Here is a 25,254-nt window from a genome sequence, read left to right on the forward strand (position 1 = left end):
GGGTAGCCTATCCCTTCTCCAGTGGATCTTCCCAACCCTGGAATCAAGCTGGGGTCTCCTGCATTGCAGGTGAATTCTTTACCAACTGAGCTATCAGGGAAGCCAACTTAATAAGGGAAACCTGCATTGAACTCTGCTTGAGTGGGAGAGAGACTTTGTGACAATTTACTGGTGTTTTGGAGTTTTTGTTACCACAGCCAATGTCACTTATCCTAACACTCATTTTCTTCTCATCTATGTAGGCATTCACAGGTTTGTTGGTTCCATTTATTCTTACATCTCTTGCTTATTCAGTTAGTGTAACTGATTCTACTTTACTTTCAATATTTATATCAGTATTAAGCTAGACAATGAGTAAGTCATTTTGGCTGCCCATACTGGAATGCAGAGGCAACTCACGGAAGAATTTAATTCAATTCATTTCAATGAAACTGTAAGTGCCTACAGTATGCAAGGCGTTATGCTAAATACTAGATATATAGAGATGACAAAGTCTCCTATATCTCTGATTGAACTGTGGACTTGGGAGAACAACACAAACTCCAGATAAGCTTGGGGAAGTCAAAAACAGAGAGAAGAGGCAACTCACTTTCCTGATAGAACCGGAAGCGAATGACTTCAGAGGTGAAATGGTGGTGAAGTGGTTTAGCCCGAGACAGTTGGGGAGAGGTTCTGTGACCCAGTAGAGGTGCAGGGTCAGGAAGAGGTACCCAGGAGTGGTACAGAGCATAGACAAATCCTCGATGGTCTCGCTAAGACAACTGTCGCCATGCTGGGAGAGGAAGGGACAGAAAGATGGCCTCTTTATCATACGAGCCCAGATGGACCTGAAAATGGCAGAGAGAGAAAGTGGAACTGTAGATGTCCTAAGGCCTGTGGTTAAAGCTAAGGTGCCACCCATGAGTCATCCTCCCAACTAACCTCAGGCCGGGTGGGAATGTGAATGTTGTAGAAGCAGCTGGTGAGGAGGGATAATGATCCTAAATACCAAATGTTTCACCCTCACTCGCTCCCTCTCCTGACACCTCAGCATTCTATTTCTTCCTAGAACTTGGAGAAAAAGCTGGGTGAAGACAGAGAACTCTAAATTTATTAAACTAAATTTCCAACGCACAGTGAAAGGGATGCATAGTATAATGTGAGTTGATTTGCAGAAAAATACAGTTTTATTTCTTGGACTTTTGAGTCTATAAGCAGAGATTTGGGGTGATGGGGTCCAGAGGAGTTTTTTGGGAGGAGGAGCAGATATCTGAACTGGGATGTAAAGAGTGGAGAGGAACAAGCCGGATGGATTTGGGTATTGGCAGGAGTTATCAAGTGCAAGAGGGAAAGCGTACCCTGAGGAAGGAATGGGTTCCCCCAAAGCCCTGAGTACCTGTGAAGTAACTAGGGGGGCTCACCACAAATGTTATCAGTTCAGCATTTTGGGAGATTGTGCATAAAGTGTGAAAGCATAAGCTCATTAGGTGAGGTGTCCCCACACGGATAGTAGTAACACAGAGAGGAAGCAGGAAGGAACAGGTCACATGATATGAATGAAGTTTTATGTGATGTTCTTGTGCTGATGAAAAGCTGGGGGTCCCTGCCCTGGCCACCTCTCCACGCCCATGGCATTCCACGCTCCTCTTGTTTACTGCATTCACCAGACCGATGCTGTTTCAATTCCACAAACATGAAAGCTTCCTACCCTTTAGACTGACTACTCCTTTTCCACTATTCTTTCTGCTTTCTTGACACATTGAACTTGTTTGTGTATTTTGCTCTTGTTTATATATATACATATATGTGTGTCTATCTATCACTCTATAGGTCCATATATAGATATCTGCATGGGGGTCTGAGTTGCAGCACGTGGGATCTTTGTTGAGTCATGCAAGATCTTTTCTAGTGGTGCTTGGGCTCCAAGGGCTTAGTTGCCCCACAGCATGTGGGATCTTAGTTCCCTGACCAGGGAATTGAATCCACGTCCCCTGCATTGCAAGGTGAGTTCTTAACCAATGGACCATCTTTGTGCTTGGAGAAGAGTAGAGTCCCTCAAAATAGTCACCCTGGAAAGCCATATACTTATTTGTTGACATTATTCTGTGTAAACCATTTGGGACTTACCTTTAAATCTATTTGTGAGGCATATCAGAAAACCCACTTTGTTAGCTCAGGCTTCACGTTTGGCCTAAAGTGACAATAATGCTGAAAAATGACACCCTGCTTGGCTTTGGATAACATTTGTCTGTTTCCAAAAACCAAATTCATCTCTAACTGTTGAGTATCTTCAAAAGAATGAAACATAGACTCTGAAAGTGATTGGAAAGTGAGTCCTAGAACTGTGTTAAGCAAAAGCATTATATCCTTGGGATAAGTGAGTACTCTTCTAATGTGGTTCATTTGAAAGTTTGCATATGCTTAGTAGAAAAGAAACCTTATTGTCTTCAAATCACATCTGGTAGACTCATTAGTGAGATGACTTAAAAAGACCTATTTTTACTCAAACTTACAGTAAGTAAAACCAAAGTACTTGCCCTCGACTTACACACACCCCAAAAGCAACTATAATTGAATCTCTCAGATTAGCATATGTAATCTGCTTTCACTATGAAACAAATATGTGTAATTACTTTTTAGCCACTTGGTCACTGTAGACAAATAAAGATAAGAGAAGATTGTGGGAATAACTACAACTAAGGGAATAACATTTTGAACATTGTAGAGGCTATTTCAGCTCCCACTCAAGTCACTTTCTACTGACAGATAAAAAATAAATAAAAGTAGAGTGATCCTGAGAAAATTAAACAGTATAATTTTGCCAATAACTGGGTAACTACAAATGTTAATAATTGGAAGAAATCAATATAAACAAAAGACATTTTCATATTTTATTAGTTTTATATAGGTAATAGAAACAACAAAAAGCAAAACAATGGTACAGCAAATTATGCAAAAGGAATATTCATCAAGCAACATTAGTGAAACAAAGTGAACATGATTTAATTTTTTCAGATTTATTTCAGTATCTGAAGCATGAACTATTAGCAAAACTTTGTTGCAGGATTTTGTCTCCTGTATGGTTCATATTTCCCCTAAATTTGGCAATAATACCTTACACATTGTTGACTCAGTGAAAACAAATGAATGAGAGGCTATGGTTTAAGCTCTTAGGCTAAAATGAAATAGATTTCCAGAAAAATACTCTAGGAGAGAAGACATTTGTATCTAAGGTCACCTAATTATCCGTTGATGTGAAGCCTCAAAATTAACAGTTCTTTTAATTTTAATTATAGCAACTATCTAACTGAACCTGAGCAAGCTCACTGATTTTACAACTTTCACTGGCAGCAAACTCCATGTACCAACTAGACTGGTAAACACACATATATTTCTTTTTCCCTCTTAAAAATTATCTACCTGTTAACTTTGTCAAATTCTCTAAACTTTTATTATTTGGGTAAGTAATAAATATTACTCGTGGAAAAAACCTCTCATAAGATCTATTTAGAGATTCTTTCTTATTGTACTCTGACTCTTCTCCCTGTTTCAAAGGGCTAAGTATCAGTGGACTGAAGTTTTCATTAAATCTCTTGAAGAACTGGTTCAACTGACTAGCTTTACTTTATCATCTGTTAACCATATGAACGGGTGAGTCTATGAAGAAAGTGTATGTGGATAGCTTGATAAAATGTAACAAACGATGTAGATTCTTTTTGTCTTTCTTCATGTCAATGGAGATTATCAATTTTTTTTTCTATCTAGCTTCCCTAGTGGCTCAGACAGTAAAGAATCCACCTGCAACACAGGAGACCTGGGTTCGATTTCTGGGTTGGGAAGATCCCCTGGAGGAGGGCATGGCTACCCACTGCAGTATTCTTGCCTGGAGTATTCCCATGGACAGACAAGTCTAGTGGGCTACAGTCCACGGGGTCCAAAGAGTTGGGCACGACTGAGCGACTAAACACAACAATAATCTAACTATCTCTACCTATCTCCTTAAAGATTTTTCTGTATATGGGCATAGTCAGGTGGCCATCTTTGAGGTGTACAAAGAACATTCATGTGGGATACAGGTGATCTCAGTTGTAACTTCTGGTCAACCACCAAATTGTTACAGTCTACAAAATAATTCATTTAACTCCTTTGGGTGTTAGTTACTTTACTGGTTAAATTTGTATTAACTGCTTGGTGGATTATTTGTTACCAAAAGCCCTGTAAAGGATGTATGTATACCTTGATTATTATTACTATTTCTGTGTTTAAGATTCCTTGAATAAAAATTCAGATCATAAATTCCCATTGAATATAACTTTGAGTAAAATATTTTCAAAATACAGGTTATAGGTCCTGTATAGGTCTAAATACAATGACTGTATTCAGTATGGCATTATAAGCACTTTCCCCTAGTACTTTACTCATATAACTAAATGAAAACATTAGATGTTTTCAATAAACAAAAACGGGAAGATAAATTTTATCATTGTTACAATTCTTTAAAATAAGTTTAAAATTTTGATGCACCTGAATCTGAAAGGCTTTCATGGAACTAATCAAACAACCTTCTAAGAAAAGATTTCTTGGCAGGAGTAATAATTTTCCCAGAACCCTTTTTGTGGAGGGATCTCAGAGGAGGCTTTTTTAATGATTGAACTCTTTTGGGAGTTTGCAGTGCTCTTGCTATCTCCACATGCTCGTTGCAGTAATATTTATTGCTTCCTTCTGACAGTTGGATGAGTGTGCGTTCTGCCAGATCCATACACTGGGCATGGACCCAATGTCCATCTCCATGAGAGCAATAGATCATGGCAGGCTTGTTGAGCTCAGTTGAATAAAATGGTACCCAAGTGTTGATATCCACATCACAAGTAGAACAGCATGTAATCCAGTAGCCTGTCTCAGACTCATCTTCCTCATCATCTTCATTGTAGGTGTCAAATTCATCATCACCATCGAAACTGTTTGCTTCTGCACTGAAGCAAAATTCTTCTGAGTCTTCAAAGGGAGTGGAGTCTCCTGGGTCTTCTGTTGATGTCTGACTACTTGTGAAAGTTTTCTGATCTTCGTTCACATCGTCTTCAGCACATTTCAACGTATAGAAGTAAAATGCTTCTGAAACAGCCTGTTTATTGTCTCCTGGTATGCCGAGGAAAACAGTTCCATTTCCCATGTTGCTTCCAAACCATATCTTGCTATGCTTAATATCTGGGGTCCAATCTGGGGTTTCCATCTCATGAATGTCTATCTTGTTATCCTTGAAAGAGATGATGTTACAGACCATTCTTTTTTGATTTTCAAGCTGATAGCCACCAACAATAACGAATTCATCATTGTTTATTTGAGTCAGGATTGCACTGGAGACAGAGATTCCTCCTGGCAAGACTGTGCACTCCACAGCTGGGCTACCCAGGGGGAGATCAACCCTTATTCTGTACAGATTGGCAGGGCGGATGTTATTGGCAAGTGAATGGCCTCCTAAAATATAAACGGTATCATTTCTGGCAATGGAGACATGAAAAGATAGTCCATCTTGAAGTTCTGGAAGAATGTATGACGTGGAGCACCCAAATTCAAAATCCACCAAGAAGACATGGGGCAGGCAGTCAGCCACGCTGTTCCATTTCTCTGTGGTTCTTTGGGCAGAAGGTATATATGACCGTCCTCCAAAGAGAACACCCATACTTTTCCCTCGACTATACACCACATCAATGGAATGACCATATCTGCCTTCAGGAACGTCTCCTACCAAGTCCTTCTCTGTGCAGCGAAAAGTAACTTTTTTGTTGTTCTTGCAAACAACAGACATCACATAAATCTTATCTGAAAGCTCATTGTTTGGTGTTTTTCCTCCATGGATGATGTACTGATGCTTTTCAGACTCCAAGTTGCTGCTGAATGTGCAAGTGGCTGGGTATCGAAGAGGAGGAAGGTAGCAAGAATCCTTAGAGAAAACTGCAGGCTTCAGTTTGAGATGGCTATGCTTTACCTCAAAATGGAAAACTCCAGTGGGGCAAGACCTCTTGGGCCAGCCTTTTTGGCCAAAGAAGAAAACTTGCCCATCAAAATTCATTAATGAGAAGCCTGGTTGAATTAAGGCTATGCTATTACCGACTGTTACCATCTGTAGTGACATATTTTCTGACGGTGGATAGATCTTTTATCTGAAAGAATTACAAAAGAAAATTTTTTACTTATTACGTCTATTCATATAAAATCACTATGTGTAAATTCCCTCACATGCATAAAGCATGTTAAAAATAAAAGAGTTGTCCCACAAGTTTGCAGTGAATAGCAAAAATTCAGGCCTCACAAGCAAAGAGACACGGAACCTTTCTGCTTAAGGCAATCCTAGCAGCTGGGAGCTGTTTTAGACGTGGACTACCGTACCTTAGATTTCTGGGAAGTGTAGTCCTTTTTCCTTAAAGATTCACCACTTGTCAGCAGAAAGAACTACATTTCCCAGGAATCCGTTCTCTATGGGACGTGTGGCTCCAATAGTTTGCTGCTCGAGGAGACAAGTCTCGCTGAGTAAAGACGCCAAAAATGCGAAGTGACTAGCTGGGAGCCAAGACAGAACACTAGGGAATGGGAGGTGAGAATGGCTGATGCAACCTAACATCCGGGTTATGGGAAAGTTGCGTATCAGGAGGGGCGTCAGGCTACCCCCGCCCGGGTGTTTTTGGAGCCTCTCCGGGGGACTCATTAACAGATGACCGGGTAGGAAGCACAACTGCTTCTGGCCAGAGTGGGGTTGCCTGGAAACCGCCGCCTGAAGAGACTCCTGGCCGAGGTGTCCTCACGGACTCCTGCCGGGGACGCTTTGGAGCTCGGACTCAAAATGGCACACTTGGGCATCCTTAGGTTGCTGGGGCGGGAGTTTGAAGGGGGCACCGAGAGTACAAAGCTGTGACTGTTTTGCAGAACCAAAAGATTAGTCTCTGAATACTTAGCGTGCTGGGGAGAATTTACTTGATAGTGATTTTTACCATTCCCTTGTGTAGCCTTGGAAATATGGTAATTTGACTTTAGCGAATACCTCGCCAAAGGCTGTTTGTTTTCCCAGCTGCTCTTGCTTCGGTTTTAGAGTTCTTTTAGGGAAGCAGAGAAGTTTTCCAACACCTCTTCTCTCCCCTGTCTCTTCCCCTCCTTCCCTTCCTCCCTCTTTTTGGATAAGAAAATAAGAGTTAGTGGCCGTTATTTCAGATCCCTTTCCAGTTCCAGAAGCTGGAAGTAATTCTTTAGTAATTCTGTTGTAAGCAAGCGTTAAGAAAAGAGGTACCAGAATTATACAGAATGTAATATTTTTATGATTTTTTAAAAGAGATATTTATCAGATGAAGTAAGCTTGATTAATTAAAAAAAAATTATTACCTACCTTGAAGAGATATCAGGAGCCTTTATGTGAAATACACTCCCTGTTTGCAGACTAAATTCCTAAATTAAAGGAAACAAAAAAAGCACAGATTCCTTGACTTCTAAGAATAAACTGTTAATGTTTCAAAAACAGTGGCTAAGAGGATGGACTTTGAAAGTTTACTCCCTAGATTCAAATCCTGGCTCTGTCACTTCCTATGTTACCTTGGGCAAATAATTTAACCTGTGTCTAGTTTCCTCATCTGTAAAACGAAATGATAATTTTACCTACCTCACAAGTTTATGTAGGTTGTGATTAGTAAGTTAATACATGGAAAGCGCTTAGAACAGGGCTTTGTACACTGAAGTCTTAGTTGTGATGATTATATTTGAACTTATAAAAAGTAAGGTTGTTAATGCATAGTTAGCTGATTAGAAGGGTTTTAAGGTCTGGGAATCTGGTTAGTGGGTGTAGCCTAATAATTTTTTAGATTGGTGAGAATTGAATAAACATATGCAACAGTCAGTCCTAAAATAAATCAGTCCTGAATGTTCACTGGAAGGAATGATGCTGAAGCTGAAGCTCCAGTGCTTTGGCCACCTGATGCGAAAAACTGACTCATTGGAAAAGACCCTGATGCTGGGAAAGATTGTAAGCGGGAGGAGGAGGGGACGACAGAGGATGAGATAGTTGGATGGCATCACTGACTCAATGGACATGAGTCTGAGTAATCTCTGGGAGTTGGTGATGGACAGGGAAGCCTGGCGTGCTACAGTCTATGGGGTCACAAACAGTTGGACACGACTGAGTGACTGAACTGAACTGATGCAGCAGAAGGGGCTTCCCAGGTGACTCAGTGGTAAAGAGTCTGCCTGCAATGCCGGAGATGTGGGTTTGATCCTGGATTGGGTTGATCCCCTGGAGGAGGAAATGGAAACCCACTCCAGTATTCTTGCTTGGGCAGTCCCATAGAGGAGCCTGGTGTGCCTGTAGTCCATGGGGGCACAAAGAGTTGGACACAACTGTGCATACATAGGACAGAGGTATTGGTGGTGAGCTCAATTTAAGTAACAGAATATTTCATTCTTCTTGTTACCCTTTCACTAACTCCTGATTAAATATGCAGACTCTAAAGTTAGATTGAGTCCAAATTTGGGCTGAAACACTTATTTGCTGTTTAATTCTCTTGACCAAGTTTATTTCCTCTCTTTTCTTATCTGTGAAGTAGAGATAGTATTAGTACCTATTCATTGAGTTACTTTTGAGAGTAAATGGGATGACACATGTAAGTCATATAGCACATATGTGATTATGTATGCTGGTACATAATAAGTATTGAATAAACATTAGCTTGCCAATGCAGGAGATGCAGGTTCAATCCCTGGGTCAGGAAGATCCCCTGGAGAAGGAAATGACAACCCGCTCTGGCATTCTTGCCTGGAAAATTCCATGTACTGGTCCAGGAGCTGGGGGGGCTACAGTCTATGGGGTTGCAAAGAGTTGGACAGGACTTAGTGACTGAGCATAGCACACCACACAGCAAACATTATTTGATGCTATAATTTATTTTATTCCCCCTGCCAAGTTTCCTTGGGCCATTCAATCTATGGTCAGTCTAATGCAGTTTTGGTGGGGCCTTGAAGATCAGATCTAATTAATTGCTAATTATTGTCTTTCTTCTAGTTACTTTTAATTTGGGAGATTCAAAGTGTGATATTTTAATAATCATCTTGTGGGTTATTAAAGCAAATGAGGAACTGGTGAATGAGAAGGATTATGCCTAAGGTTATGAAGCAAGCCTGTTTCTTCCTCAGACATGGTGGTTTGTACATTCAGCAACTTGGCCTTGCTTATGAAATAACCTGGGCAAGTGTTTTATCTACTTGTGGCCTATCCAGGTATACACGAGAGAAGGCATCTCTGCAGCTGAGAAAATGCTCTCCATTGGAACGAGAAGGAAATGTTGTTGGCGCTCAGTTTAGTAAAGGAAAGCCAGCAGTGATTACACTCAGTAAGATATGCAGATGATTTCAGAGTTGCCCACTCTGGGGTTGAGGAAGCACCAGCGCCAGTGCCTGCTAATTGTAAACAGTTGTGAAGACTGGGCTTCGCCCAGTAATGACTGGGCTAGAAAGCCCACTGTGCAGAGGTAATGGATCCCAGATCCCAAGGGGTGACCGTACACCAAGAGTGCTTGCTTTTAAACAGAAAGCTTCATTGTCGCCTATTGGCTTCATTTTAAAGTTCATGGGGATTTTGCATTTAAATTAATTTTTACATTGTGTTAGTTTCTACCGTACAACAATGAAACAGCCACACATATACATACATCCCTTCCCTTTTGGACTTCCTTCTCAGTCAGGTCACCAGAGTGCCTTAAGTAGAGTTCTCTGTGTATACAGAGAAAAAAAAGGATTACTAATGAAAAATTGATTACAAATAAAGTTCACAGGGATTTTGACTTCTCATAAAGGAAAACATGGTTATTGTATATTAAACAGAAACATTTTCTTAGGCAAGACATGAGGAATGTTACCCCTTTGTGTAGCTTTTTTGGGTCCCCAAAGATTTCTGACCTGTTTTCCCTTTGATGTCCTGCTCTTGGCTCACCCCATAATTACAGGGCCCTAAAAATAGTGGTAAAGTTGATTACCATTAAGATGAATTACCTCTTCTTGCAACACAAAGTGTTTGTGACTTTAATCTTTAGGTTACACATTTTAAACCATGACTGGATGACTTAGGTATTTAAAGAATGAACAAGAACATTGAAAGTATTTTCACTTTATTTTGCCATGTAGTTTAGATTTTGCAATTTTGCTTTACTAACTTAAGTATGTCTTCACAGGAGTAGACTATGGTATATTTTCCATGGTTTCAATGTGACTCTATTTGTCCCATCTCGGTTTTTAAATGAGTTTTTAAAAGGTGATACTATAACTAAAATAATCTACTGAAGTGGTTCTCTTTAAATAGGCCAGATAAAAACAGGCAGGGTTTGAAAAAGAAGACACTGTTCTTCGATTGAAGGAACTTTCAAAGTCAACACATTAAAGATTCTTTTTAAAAGACAGAAATATGGGACCAATAAATTTACACAAGTTTCCCAACCCCATGCTAACATCCCTCAGCAGGGAGCTTTTCACTTATTCACTGTGAAGCTAGGGCATAGTTGAGAATCAAAAGAGGACTAATGGTGTGAGGTCTGGGTTTGTAGTTTCCTGTGTCTGAACTGACTTTTTTTCCCTTCCAAAGAAAGCTACTGTACTCAGAAGCATTAAATCTTACTGATCAGCGTGGCACACGTTTTCCTGATTGCTCCAAAATAGCAGGTAACTTCATGTAACTGCAGTCTTTTCAGGGTGTGAATTAACCCTATCTTGCACAGTTAATCAGGCTTAAGGCACACATTGTTTGATTTTTTTTGCTGACAGTAGAGCCAGGATTGGGTCTTCCTTCTGACCCTTGTACCAGAGAAGCATTTATGCACTAAGATGAATATGTCAACTCGGATGCCACAGGAATAAAATCCTTTTTGCAGCCTGAGACCAGAAAGCCACGTTCTCTCCAAATTCTACATCATCCCTTCCCCATCTGGACACCCAATCCAACTGGAACTAACATACTGTCGAAAGGGGCCTCTTTCCCTGAAAGTTGACAAGTGTAAGCTCCCAGGTTTTAGCTCCAGCAGAAATGAAGTTATTGGACCTACCTGAAGGCCAGGGGTCTGCTCAGCCCTCTCAATCTTTGCCGCTAAACCAGGTATTAAATGTCAGCACTTGGGGAAGATTCACTGCTGACTCTGACCGTGGCCTGCAGAAGGATGACAGTAAACAGAGCGTGTATGTGTGCCTACAGATGTCCCAGTGAACGCAGATCTAACGGGAGTAACTGACTGTGACTTTTTTTTTTTCTTTAGATGGTTGAGGGAGATATCCACCAGGGTGTACCCTCAAGATTTAACTGTTTCCTTACTGGTGAGCAATGAAAACCTAATCTGCTATTCATCTGTAAAGACAGAAAAAAAGCCCTGGTAGAAATCTGATTTATTAGAAACATTTTAGAAAAATGAATATAGTTAATATGATTTAAATAAATACTGGGGCTTACCAGGTGGCTCCGTGGTAAAGAACCCACCTGCCAAGCCAAACAGGAGATGTGGGTTTGATCCCCTAATTGGGAAGCTCCCCTGGAGAAGGAAATGGCAACCCACTCCAGGATTCTGGCCTGGGAAGTCCCATGGACAAAAGAGCCTGGCGGGCTAAAGTCCAAGGGTTAGCAAAGAGTGACTTAACAGTAACTTAGCTTAAAGTGACTTAACTTAGTGACTAAACAGCAACAATGGCAACAAATAAATACTATCATGATTCAAATGGGAAATTATTTTTCCTAAAGCAGAAACTACTAGTACCAATGTCAGTGATTTTGAGTGCTCTTGTTTTCTTTAATGCAAGGCTCAAAAGGAGTTCTGTTTTTGGGAGGCCTGCTACCAACTTTGTATCAGGCAACTGCTGGGTAGGATTGTACAATGGGATGATTAAGAAAATGGGCTTTGGAGTCAAGTGGCCCTGGTTTTCTCTGCCAACTTTGCTGTTTTCCAGGTGGAGTCATCTTAATCCTTAAGCCTCTGTTTCCCCATCTCTGAAATGTGGATAGAAATATTTACCTCAAGAGATTGTTGCAGAAAGGTTAAATAAGTGCTCTACCAAGGAAAATATTCCACAGCGATCTTAAAAACTGTGATAGTAGCCTCCCCCATTCCTACTCCAAAGTTTCACAGTCAAAGGAAGAATAAACCAAAGGGTTCAGAACAGATGTAAAAGCTGGCTTAATTTTTTAAGATAAATTTTATTTTTTAGAGCAGTTTTAGGTTTGCAGCAAAATTGTGTGAAAAATTCAGTTTCCCATATACCTAGTGCCCCTACTCATTCATAGCCTCTCGCTATCAGTACCTCCCCCCAGAGATACATTTGTTAAAACAGATGAACCTGCATTGACACCTTGGGCTGTGCTTGGTCACTCAGTCATGACCGACTATTTGCAGCCCCATGGACTGCAGGCTGCCAGGCTCCTCTGTCCATGGGGACTCTCCAGGCAAGAATACTGGAGTGTGTTGCCATGCCCTCCTCCAGGGGATCTTCCCGACCCAGGGATTGAACTCAGGTCTCCTGCATTGCCGGTGGGTTCTTTACCCACTGAGCCACCAAGGACGCCCACGTTGACACATTATTATCACCCAAAGTTCAGAGTGTACATTAACATTCACTCTTGGTGTTGTACATTCAGGGGGTTTGGACAAATCTATAATGGCAGGTATCTATTATTATAGGATCATGCAGAATAATTTCACTGCCCTAAAAATTCTCTGTTCTTCATCTACTCATTGTTCCCTTTCCTCAACCCCTGAAACCACTGATCTTTTTTTTATTGTTTCCCTACTTTTGCATATTTCACAATGTCATATAGTTTTAAGATTGGCTTCTTTCACTTAGTAATATGCATTTAAGTTTCCTCCATGTCTTTTTATGACTTGATAGCTCATTTCTTTTTAGCTCTGAGTAATATTTCATTGCCTGGACATCCACAGTTCATCTGTTTTCCTACCAAAGGATATGTTGGTTGCTCTCAGATTTTGGCAGTTATGAATAAAGTTGCTATAAACACCCATGTGCAGGTTTTTGTGTGGATGTAAGTTTTCCAGTCCTTTGGGTGAATACCAAGGAGCGCTGTTAGTGAGTCACATGGTAAGAGTAGGTTTAGTTTTGTAAGAAACCTCCAAACTGCCTTTATGATTTTGTATCCCCACTGGCAGTGAATGAGAGCTCCTGTTGCTTACCTCACCAGCAGCTGGTGGTGTCAGCATTCTGCATCTTGGCCTTGCTGATAGGTGTGTGGTGTCTCATTGTTTTAACTTGCACTTCCCTAATGACCTGACGTGAACCTCTCTTCATTTGCTTGTAATCTGTATGTCTTCTTTAGTGAGGTGTCTGCTGAGGTGTTGGCCTATTTTTTAATCAGGTTGTTTTCCCGTTGTTGCATCTTAAGAGTTCTTTGTATGTTTTGGATATCAGTTCTTTATCAGATGTGTTTTTTTACGAGGATTTTCTCCCATCATATGGCTTTCCTTTTCATTCTCTTGTCTGTGTTTTTGGGCGAGCATAAGTCTTTAATTTTGGTGAAGTTCAGCTTATCAATTATATTTTTCATGGATCATGCTTTTAGTGTTGTATCTAAAAACCCATTGCCATAGCCAGCGTCATCTAGGTTTTCTTCTGATATAGAACTTCTAGGAGTTTCATAATTTTGTGTTTTACTCTTTGTTCAGTGATCCATTTTATTAATGTCTAGATTCCTATGTTTGCTTGTGGACATCCAGTTGTTCCAGAACCCTTTGTTGGAAAGTCTGTTTTTTTCTCTGTTGTGTTGCCCTTGCTCCTCTGTCAAAGGTCAGTTAGCTCTCCTTGGATCTATCCTGGATTCTCTGTTTGGTTCCATTGATCTATTTGTATATTCTTTCACCAATACCACACTGTCTTGATTACTGTAGCTGACTTAATTTTAAAACAGTACATTAAAAACAAGAAAAATATATACCATTTATTAAGCCCATTTCCTAAACATAAAATTTTTTATTTCTCTGTGTTCTATTTTTATCCAGGTGTCCATGCATTAATACTTTTATCCAGGTGTCCATGCATTAATAATATGGTAAGAATGTATTTAAATTGTGTTTTATCTTTTTGATGTAATGTTATTTCATATATATTATGAAATGTATAGTACCACCTTTATAATTTTTAATACTTGCCTAAAATTCTATTAGGTAAATATAATGCAATCTATCAGACCATTTAGTGTTTTTGGTCACTTAATCAGGTTCTGTGTGTCTTAGATGATAGAATGTAGTGGTCAGAGGTAGATAGATTTGGATTTGAGTCTGAGTTCTTCCACTTACTAGCTGAATGGCCTTTTTGAGCTTTAGTCCTTATCTCTAAAACGGGTGATACCTGCCTTTTTGGGAGGATGGATGGATATGAAGTGTCTGTTATAAAGAGTGTACTCAATAAATCCATCTAATGATGATGGTGCCATAAATTTATTTGTATAAAGTGAAGATGCTCATTTTTTGAAAATTTTTAGGGTGCATTTTCCGGGTTGACTTTTTAAAAAACGAGCAAGTAGCTCAGTTGTTTGGCTGATTTTCATCATTTGAAATGTTGATCCATTCTTTAAAAGAGTGTCATCATCTCTTCTGGTTACTTCCATAGTGATTTTTTTTTTTTCCCTATCTGCAAGAGCATTGGGTTATTTCCCTAACCTGTTTATGGTATTGTGTAATGATTTTGGCACTGGAAATTCCAGCATCAGTGACACCTCTCATCTAACTGACATATCGGATATCTCCACAATAAATATAAAATAATAAATGCAACACCGAAACCAGGGCTAGGTTCAGGTAAGTGTTTTAGCCTTTGCATTCTACTAACACCAGAAAGCAGGTAGTTGGTTGCTGAGTGGGTTCGTTGTCCCCAGCCTATCAAAATCCTAGCACAGAAGCTAAATGTGAAGTCAGGAACAATATTTATCCAGCATCCACTGTGTACAGTCATGTGGAGGATTAGAAAAAAAAAATATCACAGACACAGGTCTTGCGTTAAGGAGCTTGCATGATAGTAGCAAGTAGTCACCCTTTCTTAAAAGTTCCAGAAATCTCAATTATAGGGGCAGAGTCAAACTCATACTGATATATGTGTATTTCTTCTACCTTAAATCCAAAGACAGTGGGCAATTAATACAAGTCAGTGTCATTACAGTGTAAAATAATCTTTATTCCATAGAGGAGATAAAAGACTTAGTAATGGGATATACTGTCATATGTAATTGAATGAAAAGGAAACATAGTTGGAGAAAAATAGAACGTCAGAGATGGAAGACAGCTTCAAATCCTGTCCCTTTATATCTACATTCAAACCACTTAAGGCCAGAAAAGTTAAATAACTTGAAAGGGTAACACAGCTCCAGGAGTGTGCGTACGTGGTGAGCTGAGGCGGGCAGAGGAGGAGCACAGTTTTGTGAACTCATGACATGTTTGCCAAGAAATGTAGTGACCTGTCGAGCATTTCCATCCCCTTTTATAAATGAGGAAACATCTTAAATGGCATTATTGTCCAACGGGTTAGCAAGTGTTTGAAATAAGGTCAGTGGCAGCTTTTCATAGCATTCAAACAGGCATAGACAATTTTTACTTTTTTAAATAAGTGGCTGATTTTTTTCAGGAAATAATATAAATAGTATGGGAAAGGGAGATGTCTGACTTGTTGAATGAATCCCACGATAGAAGCCACAACTGAAACTAGCAAAGAGGAGAAAAGAGGAAGGAGAAGGAAACATAGACGGAAACAATCTACAGTTAGTATGATGGATTGTCAAGAGAAGAAAATGACAAGTGACTTGTCACTTTTTATTTAAAGTGATGAATTAAAAGCAGCCACCTGACCAGAACATTCTCTGATTTTTAAGGAGGATTCCTAATTGTAGAATAAAATGGAGCAACATTTTAGAGGTGATTTACAGTGTTGTAGCAAAAAGAAAATGCACTTAAAATTTTTATCCTTAGAGAAGGAGGGAATTTGTGTTTCTTAATTTCTACCTTTGTGTATAGAAACCATGCTGGCAAAAAGAAATTGGTTTTTACGTAGGTGTATGTGTGTGTTATGTTGTGTATACCGAAGGAAAATTGCAAATAAAATGCTGAGGGAAATTGAAAGTTAGGGAATCACTGAACTACTCCTTAAGGCCCATTTGTTATTCCATGGTCATAGGAATTTAGAATCAAGAATAGCTAGGAAATTCAGCTTTAAAATCTTATTTCTTTTTAAGAGAATGTCAAATGAAAAGGTCGATATTACTTGCACCATCTGGCATTTTGAAACACTTTTTGAAATGAATTCCTAAAAACAGAGTTGATTTAGTCTGGTGGGTCTACACCTGCTCCTAGCTAGCTGTGCAGGTGTTGCTTTAAAGTAGGCTTTCTGGTTTTGTGGAGGTGCTGGGTGCCGTGCACGTGGCCCGTGGGCTGGGAAGCCAGACAAAGAGATGACTTTAATTGAAAGTGGATGCTTCTGTGCCACAGTTGTTATGCAATACAGATAAAAGGGATTACAATTGAGCTAATCACTCTTTTATGATTGAAACCTTATTGTGTGATTATAGAGCTCTAAAGTTGACTTAGAAACTCTCCTGCCTGTTTGGATCCACAGGTTTATCAGGGGCCTTGAAAAAATGTTCACTGAAATACTCAGTGACAATAGTATTATTGTTCGTAACTCACTGAGGTAGATGATCACATTTCTGAGGCTAGGAGATCAGTTTTGAAGATTGAAATATGCGTATTGTACATTTTTCTTGATGAAATGTACTAGTCTAGAGGTCAGTTAATATGTTTGTAGTTTTGTTAGGAGGTGAAGGTAGGTGATTGACTCAAACTTTTCAAAAAAGCAAATTAAGAAACAAAAATGGTAGTAGAAAAGTAATTTTTTTTGCTTTCAAAAACAATGGATTTTCTCAAATTTGTCTTATGGGTACATCTTTCAGCTTCCATGTCCACAGGTAATTTGCTTTTTTTAAAAAAATAAGGAGTGAGCGAGGAGAGGGAGTTCCGAATGCTTAACTGTCTGCATTTTTGTTTAATGGAATTAATAGCTGTGTAATTGAAAACGGTCTAATAGTTGACCCGCCTCAGTGAGTCAATGTAGACATTTCTGGATTGACTTGAGCAGCTTGGAGGAAGAGTATGTTTTGGGGAAATAAAATTGATTTTATACAATCTGTTGATGAACAGGTCTTAATAAATGATAGCCTCAAGAAATCCCATTACAGTAACTTGGATGGATGATCAGGAAAGGGAAGCAGATTTTTCAAGAGGAAACTTTCTGCTTAAACATGTAATTTTATAGATTAGTATTATTCCCACCCTCTAGAGCTTTCTGCAGGAGGAAAGCCATCAACACGCCTGAGATCCAACATTCTTGGTAAACTTTTACAGGGTGTCTTCTCTTCCTCTTTTCCTGAAGATGAGATTTTTATCAAGGAAAAAGTATAACAAAGTAACAGAGATGTGCCAACTTCTGAGACCTCTGCACAGATGACAGTAGGCAGCTTTTCTCTTCAGAAGCTTTGCTGTTGTTTAGTCGCTAAGCGGTGCCTGACTCTTTTGTGACCCCATGGACCGTAGCCTGCCAGGTTTCTCTGTCCATGGAATTTTCCAGGCAAGAATACTGGAGTGCGTTGCCGTTTCCTTTTCCAGGGGATCTTCCCAGCCCATGGATGGAACCTGCATCTCCTGCATTGGCAGGCGGGTTCTTTACCACTGAACCACCTGGGAAGCTCCTCTTCTAAAGCTTTGTAGTTAGCAGTTATCCCCAAGCCTCTCCTGCCTCCCACCAAAGGCTTCCTTTAATATTCACTGCAGAGGGTTGTACCAAGGGGAATTTATATGGAAATCTAGAGGCTTATACTGTCAGCTTTTTTGGTGATAATGGAGAATTTGATGCTTTTTAAAGTATTAGAAAAGGCTCGTTGGGAGAAGCTTGTAACTTGAAGTGTTGTGTATTCTTTGATGCCAGAATGTATTTATCACCCAGATAAAAAACTGTAAAGGAATTTAGATCCTCTTCTATTTCATACGAAGTTTTGTATTTATGTCTTCCTCTTTTCCTTTGTTTTCTTGTTTGTATTGGTGAATGTCTAAAACGAATGATACATGTGCATGTGTGTGCTTGTGTGTGCGCGCATTTTGCCTCAAGATGTTTTGTATGTTATTGGGATAAAGAACGTAGTTGTAGTCAGACACGTGAATACACCCAACCTAAGTGAGATTGCTGCTTATTGCTTAATTTCCTGATGACTTCATCTATGCATTAAAAATCATAATCAAGAACATCTCATTACTGTTTATGAGAACCACGTAATGCTGCTCACCAATAGAGTCATTAGTTGACAGAAACCTCACTTAGTTTCTTTTCCAGATTCATTTGTTTGTATTCTGTGATTGAATTAGATGACCTTTAGGTTTCTCTCAACTCTGAGATTCTGGGCCAATTTCTGTCATTGAATTTCATTCTCCTTAATATGATCTAAACAACATGAAAATATTATAGGATGCAAAATGTTGTTCAGTCAACGCAGAGGCTGTCAGTTCATACCGGGTCTCTTCTATCATATAAATAAATCTGTACCCTTACTGTGTAATTTGGTCTTTTGAGATTTGTTCATTTTCCAAAGCAGAAAAAGAGACCTAGCCTGTGCAGCACCAAGGTTGACATTTTCCTTCCTCAGGCTAGGTGAATTCTTTGTAAAATATCCCATTTTACCTTTCATATATCAGGAGCTGCTTTGAACAGCACTATGAGAATTTGAGACAGTGGGCTTTGATAGTCCCTGCAAAACTCTTTAAAAATGTGTTATTTATTACTTTCAAGTATCGGGAGTAAGCCTCACAGTTAAAAACAACAACAACCACCACAAACACAGTTTTGCAGGCATATACCTTTCTGTGCTGTTAGAAAGAAGATTATATGTTTTGAAAGGATACTAGCCCAGGGTAACTTGTTTCTTAAGGCTTCTTGCTCTCGTCTCTGATTAATGTGTTTTAAGTAAGTCACATGAGGCAGGGATCTGAAGATATGTATCAAAGAAATGCTACATCAGTGGTGATAGTTCCACATACCTTATTTTATAATAATGTCTGTAAAGGAGTGGGACCCTTTACAGGGAACTTCCCAGGACAGATCACCCCCCAATCCCCACTCTGTGTCCTCTGCTTGCCTCTTGTTTATAAAAAGGCTTTAGTCTCCCAAACCTTCCCTGAGCTCCAAAGAGCAGATTCAAACAGGTACTATCTAGAGAAGTGAGGGAATGTACAAAGGAAAAAACAGCCCAACATATTTTTTTTTTTCTGTTCTTAGCTTAAACCAGTGTCTTGATTTATGATTCCAAGCTGTTGAGATAATGTCCTGTGGGTTCAACCAACTGGCTCCAAGTGGACCTGAAATTGATGACCCAGGGAGAGTCAATTAAAAGCTGAAACTCCTCAACCATCATGAAGGCTCTAAGGATACAACAAAATGTCCCAACCATTGCTTTTGCTTTCTTCTAGAAAGAAAGAAAGAAAGACCTTTGCCCCTATTCCATAGAAATGGAATGAAGGGTTGACAAGTGGGGACTTATAGCCAGGGCATGAGCTGATCCATCTTGAACAGTACAGATTTTCAAGTTCATGGGCATTTTCCTTTCCTACTGGCCCTGGCATGCCTTAGAGCTGCCTAGATAATGACAAGCTGATGAGGGGAAAATGAGAACTAATCTCGCTTGCTTAAGAATTTCAGAACCAACCTCAAGGATATGGGAATGGAATTACCCTGAGTAGAAAATTAATGAGCACCTAATGAGGATGACGTTAACTAAACCAGTTTGGAGATGATTATCGAAGCTGACTGCCGTTCTGCATGTCAACCCCTACTTATACATCCCTGAAACTCCCCTTGAAAACCTTGGTCTCCTAGCCAGCAACTTGGAGATGATCTTAGGACATTAACACACCATCTCCCCAGGTCACTGGCCTCCTGAATAAAGCAGCTTTTCCTTTTTTTTTTTGTTACTAATATTTGTCTCTCAAGTATTGGTCTTTCTGGCAGTGAGCAAACTTGGGTTCAGTACCAGCCTGGATGTATTATGTGTTTTTTCAGAGAGCAGGTGACACTGCCTGGCTTGAGTGGTTGTTAGTTTTGTTATTTGATAGTAAGAAAGCGGGACTCCAGGAAGATGGTATGGTTCTTTTGCTAGCTCCCAGGGACTCAGTAAGAAGAGAATCCTGTTCCTAAGAAAGATTGTGGTCTTTTGTGGAGTTTAGTAGCCTAAGCAGAGCGATACATCCTCCCAGTGGTTCCTTCTGTAGGCTGTGATTGTGAAAGTGTAAGTTGTTACACATTTACTTATCATCACAATATGTTCTGAGTCTTTAATGTGGAGCTTTAAGCTTTAAGACAAAAAAACCAAATCAAAGAATCTTGTTATCCAGGCAAGTATATCTCTCTCTCTCCCTTTTTCTCTTTTAGAAAAATACTTCATGGTAAAAACACAAACTAATGTGAATGGTAACTGAAAAAGCAATGCTTCCTTCTAGAAAACCACTAGGATTTGCATAAACCACTTGACTGTCTGGTAAATCATTATCTGCTCTGTCAGTCTCTGAGGACTTTTAACATGAGGTTATTTGTATTTTCATAGATAAGGAGAGTTCTAAATTTGAAGGTGGGTTAAACTCTTTAAATCCTGACAGCTTGTAAAGCTGGGTTTTGCAAAAGTCTTTAAAAAGTCCGTACAGTTACTGTATTGTGATAACCACAGGAATAAAATTAGAGACATTGAAAGATTTTGAATTTGTGCTGTGCACAGTCTGTTAATTGTCTGCCTTTAGTAAAACTGAGATGTGTTAAGGCTAAATACTCAAAATATACCAATTTGAGAATTACAAAGCATATTTAAGGAATTCCTATTATAACTCTCAAAGCATCCACGGGAAGGCATTTACAGCAATATAAAATACAACCTGGCTGCTCCTGTTTGATATTTGTTTGCAGAAGTAGATTACCTGAGATGGCTTGAGGAAGAGGTTGCTATAATACAGTGCTGGAATTTTGCTGGGGTCCCCTTCTGGAAAAGCAGATTGACATTAACATTTTGGTAATTAAGTATTTGTCCTACTGATAGTTAAATAATAACCACCTTTGAATTTATCATTATTTATTAGCTAGCAATTGTAAGCATAATTTATTAAACTATGAGTTGCTGAAGCCTGTATTACAGGTGAATTTGCATAAACTGTAACTGGTGCTTTTTCCTTTATCGAATTTTCAGTTACAAATTGTTTCTTTCATTTTGGGTTGGTACCTAGCTAGACTTTTTATTTTCACTTGGACTGCTACAATATCATGCTTTATCTAGGGTTGTAATGCATCATGAATTCTCTTGATTGGTCTTTGGGTAGTATTAGTACCTTCAAAGTCAAAGTGGTCACAGTCAACACAGGTCTTCATGTAAACAAAGGACAGAGTACTAAGACTGATCCACTGTTGTCATCCTCATGGCTAACATTTTTTGAGGCCCCCTGTATATTCATTCATCTAATCCTTACAGCAATCTTGAGAGGTACCTGTAGCTTCATCAGTTCAGTTCAGTTCAGTCGCTCAGTCATGTCCGACTCTTTGTGACCCCATGAATCGCAGCACGCCAGGCCTCCCTGACCGTCATCAACTCCCAGAGATTACTCAAACTCTTGTCTATAGAGTTGGTGATGCCATCCAGCCATCTCATCTTCTGTCGTCCCCTTCTCCTCCTGCCCCCAATCCCTCCCATCATCAGGGTCTTTTCCAATGAGTCGACTCTTTGCATGAGGTGGCCGAAGTATTAGAGTTTCAGCTTCAGCATCAGGCCTTCCAATGAACACCCAGGACTGATCTCCTTTAGGATGGACTGGTTGGATCTCCTTGCAGTCCAAGGGACTCTCAAGAGTCTTTTCCAACACCACAGTTCAAAAGCATCAGTTCTTCGGTGCTCAGCTTTCTTCACAGTCCAACTCTCACATCCATACATGGCTACTGGAAAAACCATAGCCTTGACTAGATGGAGCTTTGTTGGCAAAGTAAATGTCTCTGCTTTTTAATATGCTATTTCGGTTGGTCATAACTTTCCTTCCAAGGAGTAAGCGTCTTTTAATTTAATGGCTGCAGTCACCATCTGTAGTGATTTTGGAGCCCCCCAAAATAAAGTCAGCCACTGTTTCCAGTGTTTCCCCATCTATTTCCCATGAGGTGATGGGACCAGATGCCATGATCTTAGTTTTCTGAATGTTGAGCTTTAAGCCAACTTTTTCACTCTCCTCTTTCACTTTCAAGAGGCGTTTTAGTTCCTCTTCACTTTCTGCCATAAGGGTGGTGTCATCTGCATATCTGAGGTTATTGATATTTCTCCCGGCAATCTTGATTCCAGCTTGTGCTTCTTCCAGCCCAGTGTTTCTCATGATGTACTCATACTTCCTATTTAAAACTCTTGAGGTCAGTTGTCTTTCAGAATTTAAAAGTTTTTTGGAGTTTAGAAAGATAATCAGGGCAAATGCCACATATTATTAATACATAAAATCTCCAGTGGGGTCTGGAAAAGCACCTCAAAAGCAAGCCCATTAGTATTTTTTCAGGGAAACATAAATAGTTGTACTATTTATACAGAATAAATAAAAGCCACAAACACTTTCATGTTAATTCAGGTTGGGTCTTGCCACTAAGTGAGTTTGGGTGTCATCTTGTGAAAATATTTTTGGTTTGTTTTTCCTGAGCTTTTTGGTAAATTCAAATAATAAAGTTAATAACAGACACCAGATGTTCACTTTTATTCAGGAAAAATAGAAGAACCACGGAATTTATATAGTATCAGAGAACCCCTCCCCCCGCCCCCCATGAATCGCATTGGCTATTTAGGCTGTCATTATTCTTCTGCTTTCTGTAGATAGTCATTTTTCTCAAAGCTGTGTAAGAATCATATTTCACACAGAATGAACGGAATTTAAGAAGGTGAAATATTGCAACTAAAAACAAAGTTCACTTTGCAAGGATTGAGGTATTATCTCAGCTGACAAGCATTTAGTTAACGAAGTAGTCAATGACCTGACAATGTGAAGGGGCCACTAGCATGCGAACGTGATATTTGCATGAAGTAGGAGTGAGATATTTAGAATATGAGAGTTAGTCAAATCTCACTGTCTCCAGACTGTACCCGGAGTCTTGTCTTCATTTCTGGATGACATATTTTAAAGGGATGCAGACAGTGTGATATCTTTTCCAGGTAGATTGATCAGAAGGGTGAAAGGCCATGTCACATAAGGTACAGATACAGTGACTGGGTAGCTTTCGTAGAGTTTCTGGCCAACTTCTAACAATATTTGACTGTAGTACCTGCTCAAATGAGTAATTTTAGCTTGAGACCAATGGACCGCCAACTCTGTGCCATGTTCTGAGCTCCGAAAAGATATGGACCCTTTCTCTCATAGGCTCTGGGTCTCATAAAAGACACAGAAATGTATACAACTATTTACAATATAATGGGATAAATGGAACACAGCAAGGAGAAGCAGCACAGAAATTATGATGTGCTCTTGTGGTGATGGGAGACAGAAAGCTAAAGCCTTCAGAGACAAAGTGAATTCTGAGCTGAGTTTTGAAAAAGAAATTTGTGTTAAGTGGATGAAATAAGAAGATTGAGAAAGGACAGGATAGGCTTGCTCAAATATTTGAAAGGATATCATGTATAAAAAGAATTGAAATGGTTCAGTCCCATCCAGGGGCCCGGGACCAGTTTGGGGTAGGAAACACGGAGACAGATTTTGGCTGTTTTAGAAGGAGGCTTTAATAGAGCTGTCCAAAGGCTTCTTTGGAACATAAAGGGTTTCCAGTATCTGGATGTGTTAAAGCACAGACAAGGCAACTGTTTGGCAGTGATAGTTCCAGAGTATGGAGGATGTGTGTGTGTGTCATGCAGGGGATAGAGAAACATAGTGAAGTACTTAGGGGCAGAGGTTCTAGGGTCACACTTCTAGAACTGACATTTCTGCTTACTGGCTCTAATCTGAGCTAGAATTGTTATGAAGTTAAAGAACTGGTACCTAATAGGTGCTCAGTTCAGTCGCTCAGTCGTGTCCGACTGTTTGTGACCCCATGAATCGCAGCACGCCAGGCCTCCCTGTCCATCACCAACTCCTGGAGTCTACCAAACCCATGCTCATCGAGTCGGTGATGCCATCCAGCCATCTCATCCTCTGTCATCCCCTTCTCCTCCTGCCCCCAATCCCTCCCGGCATCAGGGTCTTTTCCAGTGAGTAAACTCTTCGAATGAGGTGGCCAAAGTACTGGAGTTTCAGCTTCAGCATCAGGCCTTCCAATGAACACCCAGGACTGATCTCCTTTAGGATGGACTGGTTGGATCTCCCTGCAGTCCAAGGGACTCTCAAGAGTCTTCTCCAACATCATAGTTCAAAAGCATCAGTTCTTTGGCGCTCAGCTTTCTTCACAGTCCAACTCTCACATCCATACATGACTACTGGAAAAACCATAGCCTTGACTAGATGGAGCTTTGTTGGCAAAGTAATGTCTCTGCTTTTTAATATGCTATTTCGGTTGGTCATAACTTTCCTTCCAAGGAGTAAGTGTCTTTTAATTTCATGGCTGCAGTCACCATCTGTAGTGATTTTGGAGCCCCCCAAAATAAAGTCTGACACTGTTTCCACTGTCTCCCCATCTATTTCCCATGAGGTGATGGGACCAGATGCCATGATCTTAGTTTTCTGAATGTTGAGCTTTAAGCCAACTTTTTCACTCTCCTCTTTCACTTTCATCAAGAGGCTTTTTAGTTCCTCTTCACTTTCTGCCATAAGGGTGGTGTCATCTGCATATCTGAGGTTATTGATATTTCTCCCGGCAATCTTGATTCCAGCTTGTGCTTCTTCCAGCCCAGCGTTTCTCATGATGTACTCTGCATATAAGTTAAATAGGTGCTCAATAATTAACAAATATTAGCAACTGTTGCTGTTGTCTTTGAATGGGTGGTTGGTTCATCTCACCTTGAAAGATTTTGAGTTTCTAGTTATGTAACTGTGTGATAGTCCTGTGAGGTAAGAAGATGGTAACCAGAAAACTGAAGCAAAAATAAAATTGGGATAGTTAACAATTCTGCAGTTGAGATATGAATAAAACTCTGGTCTCTTAAACTAGGGTGTATCGTTCTAATAACTATCTTGATTTGTCTTTTTGAGGACTTGGAATTCTTCCACTACCCTTCTAAAGTATTTTCAAGAGAGGCTGGTACTGCACAAC

The 25,254-nt window shown here is 39.8% G+C and overlaps 2 protein-coding genes across 7 annotated transcripts in view; one reads left to right on the forward strand and one right to left on the reverse strand.

Moving 5' to 3' along the window:
* Positions 1–3,738: 3,738 nt before the first annotated feature.
* RAG2 (recombination activating 2) lies at positions 3,739–11,172 on the reverse strand. 2 transcript variants are annotated; one of them, XM_043909547.1, is made up of 2 exons: positions 11,046–11,172; positions 3,739–6,140 (listed from the first exon to the last, which is right to left on the reverse strand). In XM_043909547.1, exon 2 carries the CDS (start codon positions 6,110–6,112, stop codon positions 4,529–4,531), a length of 1,584 nt encoding a protein of 527 aa, XP_043765482.1. In that variant the 5' UTR covers positions 6,113–6,140; positions 11,046–11,172; the 3' UTR covers positions 3,739–4,528. The 2 variants fall into 2 exon arrangements, with proteins under 2 accessions (XP_043765482.1, XP_043765490.1); XM_043909555.1 differs by lacking the exon at positions 11,046–11,172 and adding an exon at positions 7,355–7,478 and having other exon boundaries at positions 3,920–6,140.
* LOC122698482 (intraflagellar transport associated protein) overlaps positions 6,439–25,254 on the forward strand; it is a 63,897-nt gene continuing 45,081 nt past the window's right edge. The window contains exons 1-2 of one of the 5 annotated variants that reach the window (XM_043909598.1): positions 6,468–6,571; positions 11,253–11,310. The gene's annotated coding sequence lies outside the window, so the exon portion shown is untranslated. Of the gene's footprint in view, positions 6,572–10,593; positions 10,666–11,252; positions 11,311–25,254 lie in introns of those variants that run through there. The other 4 variants (XM_043909606.1, XM_043909569.1, XM_043909589.1 and 1 more) reach the window with 4 other exon arrangements.

The sequence above is a fragment of the Cervus elaphus genome, chromosome 1, assembly GCF_910594005.1.
Source record: "Cervus elaphus chromosome 1, mCerEla1.1, whole genome shotgun sequence".
In the NCBI taxonomy this organism is placed as follows: domain Eukaryota; kingdom Metazoa; phylum Chordata; class Mammalia; order Artiodactyla; family Cervidae; genus Cervus; species Cervus elaphus.